Raw genomic sequence first — 17333 nt, 5'->3', positions numbered from 1 at the left:
CTATAATAGTTATAAACAATATGCTTTGACTTATGACTTACCTTTTAAGGAGATATGTCGGTACACAATTTTCACACTTGAATTGTAGAGGTTCCCTAATTTTCTAACTTGTTTGGAGATAAACCCCACTATGTGCAAGAGAAGATCCTTGAAGCATCCCCCTTGAAGAACATCGCATTTACTTCCTGAATAAGGAAGTTGTGCTTTATTTGTATGATTTGTGCAGTTCCCTAACAGTCCACAACCTGAGGTCTCATGAGAAATTCCATTTTTGAAACTGTTTTCAGAACCAAACAAGAAAGTAAACATATTGTATAAGTTCTAGGAATAGCTGGCATTTTTCATAGCTAAAGAAAGAAATTACTGTCATTGTCATCACCATCATATCTGTATGTCTGCTTAATTATGGAAAAAATTATGAAAATTATGGAAAAACTGTAAAAACTATGAAAAAAGAAATTAGTAAAAATGGAAAGGTGACAAATAATAATATCTCTTGACAAAAGTCGGCTATTGCAGTTGTATATAAAAAGTAACTGCAGTGAACTACATTTTTGTGTGGCTCCTTGGGCAGCATCTTTGCTTTCTTACATCAATTCTGTAAAAATAATAGTTGCAAAAAGTGAAATTTTAGAAGAAAAATAGAGGTGACCCAACGAGGAGATCCAAAGAATTAAAATATTGATGTACTAACAGAAGAAGTTGTAGGCTTTGAAACAGAAATGGATTCTCTGAAGCATTTTCACCTAGTATTCTAAACTGTTTGATACAATTCATCAAAATAGCTAGTTGGACATAAGTGCAAGTGCAGCATTTGGGATCATATTCTGCAATGGAATGTCTCAGTTCCATCAGGTGTACTAAGGTATTTATAGTTGAATATTACTTAACTGAAGAATGTAAGCTACTCTTAGAAAACATCTTTAAAAAAATCTTAATATTTTTAATATAGTATAATGGAAAAAAAAGCCTGTTAAACATCCTGCCCATGGCAGGGGTGTTGGAACTAAATGATCTTTAAGGTCCCTTCCAACCCAAACCATTCTATGATTCTATGACTTGCTTAATTTCTTTGTAGCAAAGTAACTGTGTATTGGCAGTGGTTTTTAAATTGCCCATTTTAAGATGAAAAGCAAAGTGCTCTCTTTATAAAGTCTTCGTGAAACTGTGTAAGTACACAGTGAGGGCGGAGGTACATAGCATTAAGTCATTAGTCACTGACATCTTTCTACTTCAGCCTTTCTTCTAAATCATTATTTGGCTGTACGAAGTATTAGTTGTTTCCTTTTCCAGACATTCCTAAACAAGTTATGCTGGTGAAATTGAGTAAGTAATAAAACTTCATATAGTAGATAACACTGTTGGCTTTCTTTAAAAGATGTGTGTAAATCTAAATAGTTTTGTTTTCTGTGTTTCTTCTGCAAGTCATTTTAGAAATGTGAACGACAATGTTTATAAATCTTTGTCTTCTGAATATGAGGACAGACTTGTTTTCTCTTCCCAGTCCTGAGCAAAGATCCTCTTTAAAATTCTTCCTATTAAAACATTGCTGTATGCCATCATCACAAAATCATTATTTATGAATATGTAACTTTCAGTGTCTGTTTTATATCAGATAATGGACAGTAAGATTTTTGTTCCAGGGACTAAGGAGTAACTTAAGTTCTGTAACCTAATTCTTTGTCTGTGAATGGATTTTTCTGTTAACCTACATTACATCTTCATATCTTTAATGTAGCTTTATGAAGCAGAAAATAAGTATAAAACATTGGAGAAGGAGTTCCAGCAATACAAGGAACAGCAAAGTAGCAAACCAGAAATCCAGTTACAATCGGAAATACATCTTCTCACTTTAGAAAAGGTATCTTGGATTTTTCTAGTCTTTAAAAACAGTCACAATGTCCATTCACTGACAGGGAGATGTAGAATAACCTTGCATGATAGACTGGTTAATTTGTCCATTTTGTATTACTTTTTCCAACAATTTCTTCAGACTTTAAGTATTCAGACACAGTATTAAGGCCAACAGTGACCTTATTTCTATAGAGGAAGCAGTAGTGTTAGCGGCTAAAGCAGGAAAAAAACCCCTAACATATATACTTAAATTGCTGGGGACTGATTTATGCTGGGGACTCTCAGCATTCTGTTTATAAAACTAAATAAAGGTAAAGATTTTCTTGTGAGGATTAATTGACTGGTATTCCATTATGTGCATTGGGGTTTTAGTAAGTATTTCTGAAAAGAGATTTGTTACTTATAAGTGGAATGGAATCACTGTCATAAGTTGACTTCTTAGAAATCATATGTGCTTTGAGTAGAGGATATTTTGCCTAATTATAACCACAGATATGGGCATTTTATGCTCAGAATTGTGAGATTTTGAGTCAAATTGTTGACCAAATAAGCTGGAAAAAAATTAAACCAGGCTTCTTGACACAAAATGCACACACAGTGATATGGTCAATGTGCATGTTACTGTATGTTTGAATAACTTGTAATAACACAAGCAAATGATTCAAAATATGTTTCTGTCTCTACATACTTCTTAAACTCTTAGCTTAAATATTTTTGGATTTCCCATGTTTGTTAGATAAAAAATAAGTGCTTTAAGATCTTCACAAATTTAACGGTAAATAACTTTTTTGTGTGATTAAAAGAAAATATCACTGCCTCAAAGTTGTTAATTAAAAATACTTAATTTTTCAGATTACTGTGTTCTGTGTGCTTCACAACAGTTTTCATTTGCCTTTTAATACTTACTCTTCTTTGCACAGAATGCAGTGAATTTTTAGTGTGTAACATTTTGTAAAGATTTATTTAGATAGTAAGATCAAAGATTCACACTAGATACATATATTTTAAAGACTGGTCTGAACAGATACTTGTTTCAGAGAAAAGAATGTAGCACATATCTTCCAGCAGCTGTAGGAAAGAAACTAAATATACACAACTTTTAAAAGCAAGATTTATACATCAGTGTTTCTGTTAAATTACTGCTTATAACCTTACTTTGGAAAAAAAAAGCAGGGGGACGGGGTTTCCTAATTTGAGAATCTTATATTTAAAGGTTGCATCAGCAGATTTAGTGCTAAAAACTAATCTTTTTCTCTTTGTATAGACAGCTATCCAATAAAAATAAGGCTATATTTTAAACAAGAAAATGTTCATGTGCCATAATATTTATGTTATATTATATAACAGCTTCAGATGATGTTGTATATTATACTACATAAACACTTTTCTTAAACCAGACCCTTTGTATATATACATCTTTCAGTGATTGTTACTGCTGTTATTGCTTCAGCTGATATGATTTTAATTGCTTTTAGGTTGAACTTGAAAGAAAGTTAGAGTCAGCTACCAAGTCTAAGCTCCACTACAAACAACAATGGACAAGGGCTTTGAAAGAACTTGCAAGGTTAAAACAGGTATGCAGTTTTCTTTTGTCATATGAGTCAACCAAGTTAAGGTAGTGTTGGAAGCTACTTATAATTACTGTTCACTTCTGGCAGTTTTCATTTTATTAGTTTTTGTCTTCACAAAAGTAAAGTTCTGAGCTATGCTTTTTACAAAAATTAGAACAGCAAAACTGGTTTGAATTTGACTTTGAACTCAGGAAAGACCAAGGCTCAGGTCTGCAAAGAAGGTTGGGGTAGGTGAAAGGAGGCATGATTCAAAAAAGGAAAGTTTTATTAATCTTAATGCCAATAATGCTTAATCAGCACTTGCAGAGAAAATATTTTGTTCCTATCCCAAGCATCTTGGTCAGTTACAGTCCTAACAGTCCTGTATGTTAATTGTAATATGAAGAGTAAAGATGAGAAACAAATCGTAGTAATTGCTGAATGCTGTAAAATGAAGTAAACTTGCAGAAAATTTAAACTGGAAATGAAACTTCCTTCTGCTTTTGGAAATCCTAATCTTACATTAATGTGGCATGCTTTTTTTACTGCTGTGTTTTAACAGAGATCTTGTTTGTGTGTATCTATCTATATATGTAGTCATACATGCATGACTTGAAAGCACTCTGAAACTTGCAGTAGTAGCAGGTTCATCCTCACTGAATCTGTATACCTCTGGGGTTTTTTTGTCATCACCTGTCTTGCATGAATTACAATAAACATTAGCTAAACAGTATACTTGAGAATGGCAAGCATTTCCATTGGCCTTGACAAACAAATTAGTAAATCATTAAGCCCTGTCGCTGAACAAACCTTGATGCAGACATAAAGCTTCAGAATTCAAGTTTAGTAAAAGGCTTTTATTTCCCGTGTTCACACCTACTTCCTCCTTTAGGAAAAATGGGTTTTGGGGTTTTTTTAAGGATCATAGTTCCTACTTCATTCCTTCTGATAGACTGTTCAGTTTTTGAGGAGTAAGAAGTTAAGACTGCCTTGTCCTAAATGATAATTACCTTTTTTTAATCTGTATTTCTCTTTGAAGAAAGTAAATGTGCTGTATACTCGCTATCAATAATTAAAAACTCTCTTTATTTTCTGTCTTCAAATTGGTCCTTCTTTGCTTAGTGATAAAAGGAGTTATGAATTCTCATCTCCAATTTCCGAAACTTCTGTGCTTGACAAGATGGTAGAAGAAAGAATATAAAACTTATCTCTCTGATTAAGGCTTCTTCAGCAGCCATGAAGTGTCCAGGCTATTTTTTCTTACTGACATATTTAAAAATTCCTGCAGAATAAAAGAGATTGTTGCTTCCCATATTAACACTAGTGTATATCACTATCAGGTTTTTATTATAAATTTTGTCACCATAGACCTGACAATCTGAATTTAGTAACATATGTAAATGGTTTCAGCTGATGCTCTTGCTGAAAGTCTCAACTGTAAAATAAGTTGGCATGTAGAGTGAATTATGCTACCTAAACCTTTTCTACTACAGAACAAACCCTTTCTAAGTAGTTTCTTGTGGGTTTTATACCCTATGCTTCATCTTATACTTAGTCTATTGATAAAGGATTTAAGTGACTTTAAAGAGCGAAATAAAAGTTGAAGCAGAGATGATCAAAAACCGTTTATTGTGTTTTAAATATAAATTTGGAAACTGTTGCTTCAGGAATTCTAGATTTGCTTTAGTTCAGATGATTTGTGCAATTGTGCATAGTTTGACCAATTTCTTGTTTGAATTGGATTAGTACCATGTTAATTTTGCATTGCCTCTGGTGAATAGCCACAGGGCTGTAATCTGTGCCAGTAATTTGTCACACCAAAGCTCTCTAGAGAACTATACAAAACATTTGTGTAGTGAGGATTAGACGCTGAAAGCCATATCTTAGATTGTTAATAAATGTTAATGACAAAACCCAGCTGGTAAGTCTTGGAAATGAGATCTAATGCTTTGTGCCCATTGCCAAAAAAATGTTTAAACAGAGATTTCCATTACTCAAAGGTGACCTAGTACAGTCAATTTGTGAATTAAAGAAGCATAATCTACAGGCTAAGCATTTAGTAAAATGCTCTTCTGATTTGCAACCATAAAAGTCAATGTTTCCTTAATTAAAAAGTTTCCTTTTACTTTGGAACTAGTTCTTAGCACACATCTGTGATGGTTTTATATTTTGCAGAATATGAGATATGCAGTACATAACTGAGACAAGTATGGTCTGTTAATAGAAAATGTTCTACATTTCTCTGTCTAGGGTTTTGAATGCTAAACACAGTGCCAGTGGTAACCAAAAAAAAAAAAATCTAAAGTACATGAGGACACATACACATCATGGTTGCCTGTGCTTAACAAAATACCGAAGTTAGTTAATTTAAGCACGGTTTTGTAAAGCTGAGTGAAAATAGACTTCGACCAGCTTACTTTTCTTCTCTCTTTGTTATTTAGTGCAAGTCTATGTTAGTACTTCATTTATTATACCCCTGTTTAGTTTCCCTGTTTTATGAAGACAAAAATGTAAACAGGTTAGCTACCTATCTATTTACCCAGGTAGACTGTAGGCTTCAAAACTGTCTTTTGAAGTTTGCTGACTGGGAGATCTCAATACTACACAAATGAGACTTCCATGGTTTTTATGTATGTGTGCTCCTTCTGGGAGCAATCCAACCATTCACACAAAATTGCATATGTACTTACAGAGATCTTAGATGCTGAATTCAGTACCTGAGTGCAAGAAACAATGTATCAAAAACAAAAATCAAAGCTGGCAGAAATGTCATTTTTTTCAGCTGTGGATAATCTCTGTTATAATCTAGAAAACCAAAATCTGAAAGTGTTCATGCATACGTTATTCAGTATTCTGGGAGAAATATTTAAGTCTTTTAATGTGTTTGTGCCCTACAGATCTGTTAAAACCAGCACTGATGCATTTGTTTAAAACAACAGACCATATTGGCTGGCTGACATTCACTCTGTCTTGTCCAGTGTCTTGCTTATCCACTCAGTAATTAATTTGATTAATTTATAAGTAATTTAGCCAAGGATGGGATGTAAATCTTTGTTTAAAAAAAAAGCACACAAAAAAAAAACAGTTGGAGGTCCAAGTCTTGGTTAAAAACTGTGTCTTGAAACCATCCAGGCCCTCCTACTGACTTGTCAGCTCTGGGTTATTTTCAGAAAACTTTACTTGAGTTCCTTAGCTTCAATCGTAAGTTTTTCCCACAGACTTGCATGGTATGTGTGAGTGGGAGAGTGAATAGTGGCTGCTATTTAGCCATTGTTTAGTCTAGTGTATGTATGTTTACATCTCCCTTTTGGATTTATAGGCAGCTATGGCAAAATAAAGATTGTGCTTCCTTGATTGAAGAGCCTCTTAACTAGAGCACCTGGTGGCATGCAGGGATTCTTTTATGATCTGATTGCAGTTGAAATTTTGAGGGTTTTTTATTACTGGTTGAATTTTATTTAGTGCTGATATTCCTGTAGTACCATAGGTTTCAAAACATGATTGAAGTTGCCAAGCTCCTAAAATGGTAATCCATGTCTCAAGCATTAGAGATGCAAACTAATGAAGAAAAGTAGTAAAACATAGAAGTAAATGATCTGATGACTAGTATGAGGCTTTGTTTGCATTGGATTTGATTTTGTTTATGGGGATGTAAGAGGAGGATGGCAAAATTAGTAAGAGAAAGGAATATTGGTGATAAGTTTTAATAAGGGGGGAAAAGGAAAGAAAATGAGCAAAAGGAGCAGAGTGACTAGCAGTGCTGAGAAAGTAGTGGAGGAGAAGGTACCTGGACTACGTGAGAGTATATTGCAAAAATCAGCACGTGATACTCCTGGTTGATCCATGGCTGCCTTACTATGGCATAGTGGCTGGTGATAATTAGGTGGTGATGCAAGAGTGAAATTCCCAAGTATTGTGAGTTTCTAGGGCATCTTATCTTCTATCACAAGGTTGCCTTTGGTACAGCAGCTGATGATTCCAGACTGTTTCCTTACCTGAAATTTAAAAATGCAAAATTCTAAAAGTTTAAAAATTGAAATTCTGATAGCTCTTGCTGAGGCTTAAAGCTGGCTGACTGGCTACGATAATGAGCTGGGAATAAATCTGAAATATTCCTTATTTCAGTATATATTATAGGAGCGTATTCTCACTGGAAATGTGAAGTATGTCAGAAAAACTTGACTGAGAATTTTAAGCGTGTGCGTATGTATGTATAAACTTGTGTGCACTGAGGTACACTTAAAAATACTTTGTATTCAATTATAACTTAGTTTTTAAGTATACACAGAATAAAACTAGATGTTACAGGTGAGTTTAGAAATGCTAGACTTTGCTTTATTAGTACCATAAATGTGCAGAAGTGTTTTATTAATACTGTTTTTTCATTTTGGAACACCTCACAGTAAATTCTGCTATATTTCAAGTACTACTATATAGTAGCATTCAGTTCCTTCTCTGGTTTAAAAAAAAGTGCTTGTTGCCCAATGTATTGTTAAACTGTGATGGAAAAGATTTAATACCTGAATGCCTTTGATAAAGTGGCTTCAGTTTCATCACTGATGAAGATGAAGAAATATTTTGTTCTGTCTTATTGTAACAAAAGACAGTCTTTTTATGGTCCCTCAACATGTAACAAAATTGTACATAAATTAATTGAAAGCCAGCATGCCTCACTTCTTATCAAACAACTGTTGTAAATTCTTTGTGATCTTCTTGTATTGATGGATTATTAGGAAACGTATTTCTGTTGCTCTGCTATGAATGGTATACATGGAATAAGTTTGCTGTTATGCACCCTACAAATTGTTATGACAAACTTTTAAAGGAGTCAAAGGATAATGTTGGGAAAGACATTTGAAAATCAGAGTATGAAGGGTGTAACTTAAATTACACACAGGATCCATCATAAATGAGTTGACAAAATCACTTCTTACTGGTTTTCATGTCTTCTTTTTTTCCAAGTTGAACTGTCTTAAACTGAATGCTAGGGAAATCTTACCTCTGAAAATGCTGATTTTTATTTTTTAAAATTTAATATTATTGTGCTTAAACGTCATTACCCAGGGTCATGGCATGGAACGCTAAAGAAATTTTAAAGAAAGACTTTCACTGTTACAGGACTAAAATTCATCTCGGTTTTTCCCTTACCCCTCACAAACAAGGAAATGCCAAATATTTGTCATGTTTACATCACAGTTGTATTAGTAATAAAATTAAATTTCTAGTCAGTTTTATCTGAAAGGAAGTCCTGCCCAACATTAACTTGGAGAGAAATGTGCTGATCAGAGTTTTTCTCCTCTGTGGCGAAAAGGAGAATTTAGCACTCTCCATATTCAAAGTTACTTCCCTACAAGTCTAGCGATATTATCCTGAGCAATGACCATGCTTACAGGTGACAATGTTTATTTTTTTTAATTTTTTTCATAGACATTTTTCCCAGAGAAAAACAGAAAGGAACAAGAACAGAACAAAGGATTCTTCAGGAAAGCCTTGCTTTTCCTACCTCTCTCCTTTGCTTTTGCATAACTTTCTCTTTCATCCTTTTCTTGGTTTTATTAAATATCACTAAAGATGTTTCTTAACCAAAAAAACTTAAAATTCTGAAACTAACTAGCTCAGTGAGGACATAAAGGACCAAGGTATTAAATGAGAGATCCCTTCTAATCAATAAGAAAGCATTAGCAGTATTCTGTCTTCTTCCTGGTCTGATTGAGCTTAGGACTTTGTTCTGTTAATCTTCAGTATACGTACTTCTTCTAATGTATACTTTCATTTTGTTTAAAATGCCTTTTTTGCTGTCAGATTGCCATTGTAAGCGTGTTGCTGAACAGCATGCTGATCAACTGAACAATGCTGATCATTGAACTTTCCTGCCTCAAATAGTAAGGTGTCATCAACTTGTAATGAAACTTGTAGTCCCGAGTGCTTTTTATGGCAAGCATGCTATTAAGTCTTTCCTCTGAAGCTGCAACTGTAAGATCACTTTCAAGAGCTTTCCTTAGAGATCTGAGTAATACAGTCCAAAAACTGAAGAACTGGATTAGAAGACTTCTATTCAGTGTAGTCACAACTATTTGATGATTTGTATATATTATGTGTCTCACTGTAATCGGTTTCATTAGTAGACAGGGATGTCATTTTCTGCTGATGTGTGAAAGTCTTCCTGTGCTAGTAGTAAGTGCTACTCTGTTTTGCATTACTTTTCCAGTGTTTAGTTTTCAGGTGATGTTTGCCCAATATACCTTCAAATAAAATTCTCTCAGAGTTACTGAGATACACAAATTTGACAGTCTTACATTAATCCCCAGCGTCCCATGACAGTAGTCCTAGTTTAAAATGGGACGATTAGAGCATGAATAACTGAACTGCAGAGCAAGGAGATTTTTTTTCCAAAGTTAATTCTTTCCTTACCATCCGCAACAATGCATTAGACTGAAGCTTGTCATAGCTACAAATCATCATAGGTAGAAAGGCTGGAAAAGGAGATAATGGCAGTTAGAAGTCCTCTCTTCTGTCAAAGATTTAGATTTTTGACATCATCTAGGAGGAAGATGTCAGCCTCATCCTGCACAGTAATGAGGGTTTTTTCCTACAGCTGAGGCAGTTTTCTTGTGTATTTTTATATAATTTATTCTCTGTCCTCCAAGACTCTTACCACTGTTATATAATGTCAACTGGAAAACCAGGTTGTACTAGACAGATAAATTCCAAAGCCAGAACGTGTATATGCAGGCTGTACTGTATCTACTACAGGGATATGTATAGCAAGTTTCTTTAGACTTTTTGTCTAATCAGGAAAAGTAGCTAGTCACCAGGCTGAATTATTGAATTCTTTACCTGTAGGGGCAGACAAGTAGAAATTTCTAGACTTGTTCTACATCTACAGAGCAACAACTCCTATCCTGAGCCTAAATAGAACTTTTCAAAGGAAGTTTAACACACTTAAAATGTCAAGTCTCATGTTTGCCTTCAGGTATTAATCTCTATTATTTTTTTGTTTCTTAAACACAGCAATATTTTAACTTGCTTTATTTTGAAAAGGATTTAACTTAGGAGAACGAATGAGAGCACCAAGAATAGTGATGGTCTCAAAGAAGTAAATGTTAGCCTGTCTCCATACTTCTAAATTTTGGGTAATTGAGATAATTAAATTTACTGTCTGTTTATTTACTTGTACTAAACTTAAGTTATACTGTTTTTATACCAACCAATTTGAGACTAGATCATGCTCACATTTTATCTTACTACCTGCATTTAGCAAAGCAAACAACTCAAGTACTATCTATCAAGTACTACAAACAACTATCAAAATAGTTAAGATAATTCCGTTCCTCCTTGTAGCCCATCATATACTTGAGATTTGGCTTTACTGTCTGGATTCTGTTGCCTCTCCAGATATTTGGAAACCAGAGAATACTATTGTGATATTCAATGGGACTTTTTTTTTTAAAAAAAAAAAAAGCACCCTCAGTCTTTTCTTTGTGAAATACTTCAACATTAATGCTTGATCTTTGGCATTTTTTAAAAATACAGATATCTCTCTCAATTCAGAACACTCTGTGATTAAGCTCCTAACGTGTCTGATGTATTGCTTAAGTGGTTAATTTCCACTGTTCTAATAACTTCAATCATGTCTCTAGCTGGAATTTACCTAGCTTTGACTTTCAGTCAGAGCTTTTCAGTGGGTGGAAAAAAACAAACTAGCCAACTGGTGCGAAATACCAGTCTAGCCCATACAGAGGCCAACAGTAGTTGCACAAGATCCAGAAACCCATCTTGGATATCTTTGAATATCCTCCAATCCCCTCGGTCAGTTAAGGTCATGTTTAATGGACATCAGGGAATGTATTCTTAATTTGTCTGTTTCCTTTTCAAACTAATTCGTATTTTTGTCCCCATTATATCCTGTGCTTTCACATCCTCTTTTCCTTACTGAATAGTTTTGTTTTGACAGCAAACTGTTTTTTCCAGAATGACTTCCTCTTTTATGAATATATCAAAGAGTAGATTTTTATGGAGTCCAGTGTTACCTTCTTGCTATTATGGAAACGATCAGTTGCTATCCTTTCTCTGGTCTTCTAAACCCTGAATAATCAGAGGACTCTTCTCCACAACAGCTTAGTGTTGTGACTGGTTGTAGGTGGTTTCGGAGTGTTTTGTTGGTTTTTTGGGTTTTTTTTCTAAGACTAGTTGGAAATGTCACTTTTCTACAAAAGCTGGATCTTTCTTCCTAGTGTACCCATACATCCTGTTAGTTTTGGTTTTACTTATGGTTTCAACCAATTTGGGCACTGTGGAAGTAAGTCCTACTGGTAGTTCCTGGATATTCCTAAGGCCTCTGTTTAAAAGAAGAATAAAATAAAAAATGGGGCAAAAGTTATTCCTGTGGTATCAACACCAATTTTAGTGATGCATTACACATCCAGTTAGTCTTGCGACCTTGTGTTTTCATTTCCTTAGAACTCCTGAAACTTCTTGGATAAATATCAGCTGGCTGTAGTGACTTGTTAATATTTACTATATGTGTTTGTAGATTCCTGTACTAAAACCTATTCTACTTCAGTCTGAGACTGTTCTGCAAACCTGTCCCACATAAAAAGGGTGCCTCTCGTATGGGAACGTTCTTCTGCAGTGAGCTCTTGATGGGGAAGGAAGAACTATGGCGTTATCTTCCCTGAGTACTTTTTTTTGTGCTTCAGTCATCTATCAGCTGTAGACTCTTTGGCAAGATTCCTGCTTCTGGTTTTGTTCTTAATATGTATCCCTTTAAAAAGTTGTTCTTGAGGCTTTCTGGCCTGTCTCACTGCAATTCAAACATTTAATTTGCCTGGCTGGTATACTGAATTCAGTATAAAAATAAAGAATTTTGGGGTTACATACATGCTATGACTTCTTGTCAAGTACTTCTCTATTCCATTGCCTGTTCACATCAATAACTAGAGTCTTTGTTTATACCAATTCCTTGTGAAATTCAGATTTTCTTATCACGTATTGATCATCAACAGGGTGTACGTAAGATGCCAGGAACTGAGGTTCAGGAAACTGCCTGACTGTTATTCCAAATATTATTAGGTTGACTGTGTAATGAATATGCTCACACATATCAAACAAAATTATCTTTTTTTTTCACCCCTATAATAAATATAAAACTGATTGTATTAACAATCAGGTGAAAGCAATGTCAAAATTACAAAATTGCACTTCACGATATGTCTAGATCCAGGATGTCTGTGTAACCTTCTGCCTTATTTTTGAACTGCAGGAAGAAATGCCATTTTACCTCAGGTCTTCTGTCTCATTCAGAGTGTAACACTAACTGCATTGAGCTAGTGCACAAGGGAATACAGAAAATGACTGGGAGGAAAACAAGACACTTTAATGTCACACAGTGGTAGCAGACTAAAACCTTAGTTTTGTCACAGTGTCTGCATAGACCTTAAAAAACAAAAAAAACAAACTAACAACAACAAAAAACCCCCAACACCCAACAATAAACTTTTTAGAATGCATAGATTAATTGGATTACATCCACAGAGTAAGTTAGCTAAGGTCTTGCACAGAGCTAGACAAATGTAAAAGGAAACCTCACCAGAGTTTTGTTTTCAAGGCTTATTTTTTAACCACATATTGCAATTTCAAAAAGTAGTTTGTGAAGCTTTGACAGTAGGCACTATGGCGCTATTGATGGAAATTTCCTGCAGCTATTTAGCTTTTTTCTGTTCTTTATTTCTCAAAAAGCGCTATAATTTAAAATGCTGTGTAGCGAAGGAATAAATCTCAGTATCTTGAGTAGTTAAACAAGTTTTATGTTTACCAGCTTAAGCCAGAGTTTGTAAAAGGGTTTGTAACTTTTTTGCTATTTTGTTAACGGGGTGTTATCTCTGACTGGGCTTCAGCTGATCCAGCCTGAACAGGTTTACTGCAAAGTCCTGGTCTTACAGATATCGACAGCAAAGTCAATCTTTTTAACTCCTGCATTTCTAATACTGCTGTAGACTTAATTGTCATGACTTCATTCCTGAAGTTTTGCTCATGTCACTGTATTTAGCACTTTTACATGTAATCATGTGGTCAACTGAGTTATATCTTCACCTCTTCCCACACTAGCGTGAACAAGAAAATGCAATGGCTCACCTTAAAAAGCAGCAACAGGAGCTGGAGCACATGAGGCTACGATATTTGGCAGCAGAAGAAAAAGAGCTGGGGAAAACAGACCGACAAGAGCTGGAGGATATCAGAAATGAACTTAACAGGTATGAAAGCATTTGCAAGATTCCTTTTTTCCCCCCCCCTCTCTTTTCTTGCTGTCTGCCTCAAGACAGGAGACGGTTCGGTTAAATCAAGATTATTGGCTGTCAGTCCGGTGAAGGAGCACAGTTTTTTGTCCCTTTGGTAAAGATTGCACATTTATAAAATGCAACGATACTGCAGGATAGAAAAATATGTTTAAGGCTATTCTACCCTGGTTTTTGTTATGGTCATAGTTGTACAGCACCAGGGTTTTTTTTTCTATTTTAAACTTTCAGTTCTAGGGATAACTGCTGTATTAAGAAAAGATAGAGGCATGTGCTATTCATATTTTTAATATATTAAAATTTTAAATCTACCTAATGTTGTCCTCCAAAAGCTGTTTGAGGTAGTTCTGTATGTTGAACCTCTTTAATTTGAGTGCTGTTTGCATTATCAAAATAGGAGCCTTGGTAGCAAATATTATAGTTATGGATGCATATAGAAGAGGTATTGTTAGAATTTAAAAATTAACATTTCTTTTACTTATGGTTGTTTTTCTTTAGAGAGGGGACAATTTGTTACCTTTTATAGATTTATTTATATTACTAAGTACTTCAGTAGATAAATAACCTAAAGACTTAATACAAAAATAGTCAGAGCGGTTTTTAATATGGCTCATTGTCTAATTCTTTCCATTTTATCAATATCAGGCTGAAGCAACAAGAAGAGAGAAAGCAATTGCAAGATGTTAGAGATAATTCTGCTGGTAGAGTTGATAGTCTTAATTCTAGAAAATTAAATGAGAACATGGATGATTATCTCTCTCGTTTGATAGAAGAGAGGGATACCCTGTTGAGAACAGGAGTATATAATCATGAGGACCATATTGTAAGTGAACTTGATCGTCAAATCAGAGAAGCTATTGCAAAAAGGAACATCACTAAATAGAAGCATGCAAAAAGTTCTTGCAAAGAGCCAAAATTTCAACAGTGAGTGATTTTTATAAGCCCGTTCTACTTTACAAAATACATAGTCATGCTTAATTTTGCACACTATTTTTAGCTCTTTTTTTGAAGTAAATGTAAGTATTTGCAACATGTGAAGTTAAGCACAGTTGTAAGTTTTATGGGGATAATGACTGTTTTTAAATGTTTTTTATACTCATATGTATATATATGTAAATATATTTATCCTGTACTTTCTTCTGAAATATTTTCTACCTCTTTTTGCATCACCCTGGCTAGGTTTATTTGTAATATTAATAGTAATTCTAAAATTTTTGGTCAATGTCGTCATAATTTCTTTCAATTTCTAAAAAGATCTCTTCAGCTATACTAGGAAGAGTGACGTCAGCTGTTTTCCTGGACAGAACTCTGAATTCTGAATGTTAGCACTGACCAAATGTCACTTTTTTTACTAAATCATGAGGTAATGAATTTTTGCTTCTCCAACTGTAGCTAACATAAATAAGTTCTGTAGTAGGTTTTGAGTGTGTGTATGTGAAACTCTCAAACAGTATGAAACTGAATCAATTATTAAGTAACTAGCCTGATTGTACAGGATGAAAATCCCTTTGTTGCCGTAGCAATTTTGCACATAGACCTGTAAAGGTGAACCCAGGGATGTAAAGACCTAGTTCAGCAATATATATGCATTCTTACATCCATCCCTAGTGAAGAAAGATACTTGAAGCACTAATTCAGTGAACTTATATGCTTTAAATTCTGAACACGTACATAAACTAGGAGCTTTTCTAAGTAAAGATGTTTTCCTTGATCAAGACCTAACCACTTTGTGGTTACTTAACATATATTTCAAAGCATATTATCTCATTACCACTTAAATTGTATATAAGGTTTTGTTTGATTGTGGAAGTATGAACAGGGCACAATGTCAAGATGTTAAATACCGGAAGAGAAATCTACAAGAAATGCTTGTTTGTGCATAATTGCAGTTGAAAAAGTTTTGATTTCCAGCCCTCATTCTGTTTCAGTAATTTTAAAATCATTTGTGTGGATCTAACTACTAAAATTGACATGCATCACTGTCCTTTCAATAGGCATTTTTGTCCATCCTGTAGGCACAAATGTTTCTCTATTTGAATGTCAGGTACTGAAAATGCCTTAGGATTTGTTACTTTTTAAATGAACAAGGATACCAATGCAAAAATCACTTTATTTTTCTAGTACGTAAAATCAGTCAACTGGACATGGCTGTATACATGTGACCTTCCTGATTTGTATGGTATTAATTATAAAATGCTGGTTTTATATTGTATTTGGCTTTGCTTCTATGTGCATTGTTTTTTTTTTTTTTTTCGCTTCCCTACCATGGGCATATCTTCTGTTAAGTAAAATATTCATTTAGGCTCCTTAGTTTTAAACAAGCTCTATAAACATAGAGATCATATTCTGTGATGTTATCAATACCAGACTTTGTAAGAAATGCTTGTGTAATACGTTGCACACTTTACTGTATTTTTTAAATTTAGTGTGCTTAAAGAGATCCCTCTCCACTAGCAAAGCAAATAACACATTCATAAATCTAATAAAAATCCATGAAAAGTAATTTTACCGTTTTTTTACATCATGTCTTTGTCATATCACTGATGCATGTCCAGATGGAATTACGGTAAATTAATCAGGGAGCTTCTATCTTGACAGGAAAACTTGCTCATGCTGTTTGTCTTCAAATTCTTGCTCACTTGCTGGAAGTGTAATTTCTTCTTCAAACGCTGGAGGGTGCCTTAGACTTAAAGATCACAAAGGTTGAGTTGACTAAATTTTTGTAACTGGTGATTTTTTAGAACTGGTATTCTGTGACTTTTCAGGTGTGTTACTTTATTTAATAAAATTCAAATTTTAAGTAAGTATTAAGGATTTTGTGTTTATTTTTCAACTATGTATTTGAACAAAAATTTTTGTTTACTATTTCTGCTAATATGACAGTCTTTAGTGCTTGAATCCATAAAATTGACAGGTTCACTTTCAAAGTTAGTTTTAGTTTTTAATTTCTAAGTGAGTCTCTTCCATGGATTGCAAAGAAAATGGCAGTCATGTTGCTGTGGGGTTTAAGAAGAAACTCCTTGGGTGAGTTTCCTTTCTAGTAAATAAAAGTATTGAGTAAAATAAAAGGTAGAACACTTTTTGTTTGTTTTTTTTTTTTTCTTTTTAAACACATTTATAAGCCTGATAAGTTATTTGGGTCTGTTTTGTCATTTGAAAGATCACTACTTACAAAGTGAGAAGCATTAATTTTGTGATTATTCAAAAACTTCATTGGCATTTTTGTTTTGTTACATAGTCATTACTCTTAGTGTTCATTGTTTGTATTAGAATGAGAAAATGAATGATACCTTAGGCTTAATGTTTCAATTTCTTTTTTTCTCCAGTACAATTTGTCTATGTGCTTCAGTCTGAAGTACTCTAGAAACAAAATCTGTATTTGTAGTAGATATCTGTGGCAGAGATGAGCTCAGTATTACTCTTTTTTTTTTTTTTAAATTATGTTGGGTTCTATTTACCTTTTTATTGCCTCAAAAGCATTTTAAATGTTATAGCTATTCAGTGGAAAGACCAAATACCTTTTTTTTTAATCAAAAACCTCTTAAAATTTTTATATTAATCTCTCTTCATGGCAAAAGAAATGCCATTTGAAACAGATGCATGAGATAACGAGCTTATTTTAATTTACCCAGCA

General features: G+C 34.0%; 1 protein-coding gene across 7 annotated transcripts in view; it reads left to right on the top strand.

The window, feature by feature from the left end:
* The window catches only part of CEP120 (centrosomal protein 120), a 40350-nt gene extending 23847 nt beyond the window's left edge, over positions 1-16503 (top strand). For 6 of the 7 annotated variants that reach the window (XM_054185416.1, XM_054185413.1, XM_054185415.1 and 3 more), the window contains 4 exons: positions 1739-1861; positions 3330-3428; positions 13512-13657; positions 14345-16503. In XM_054185416.1, coding sequence (XP_054041391.1) covers positions 1739-1861; positions 3330-3428; positions 13512-13657; positions 14345-14582 — 606 coding nt within the window. In that variant the 3' untranslated portion in view covers positions 14583-16503. Of the gene's footprint in view, positions 1-1738; positions 1862-3329; positions 3429-13511; positions 13658-14344 lie in introns of those variants that run through there. The other variant, XR_008463786.1, reaches the window with a different exon arrangement.
* The last annotated feature ends 830 nt before the right edge of the window (positions 16504-17333 follow it).

The sequence above is a fragment of the Rissa tridactyla genome, chromosome Z, assembly GCF_028500815.1.
Source record: "Rissa tridactyla isolate bRisTri1 chromosome Z, bRisTri1.patW.cur.20221130, whole genome shotgun sequence".
NCBI lineage: Eukaryota > Metazoa > Chordata > Aves > Charadriiformes > Laridae > Rissa > Rissa tridactyla.
This window is presented reverse-complemented; position numbering and strand designations above follow the sequence as displayed.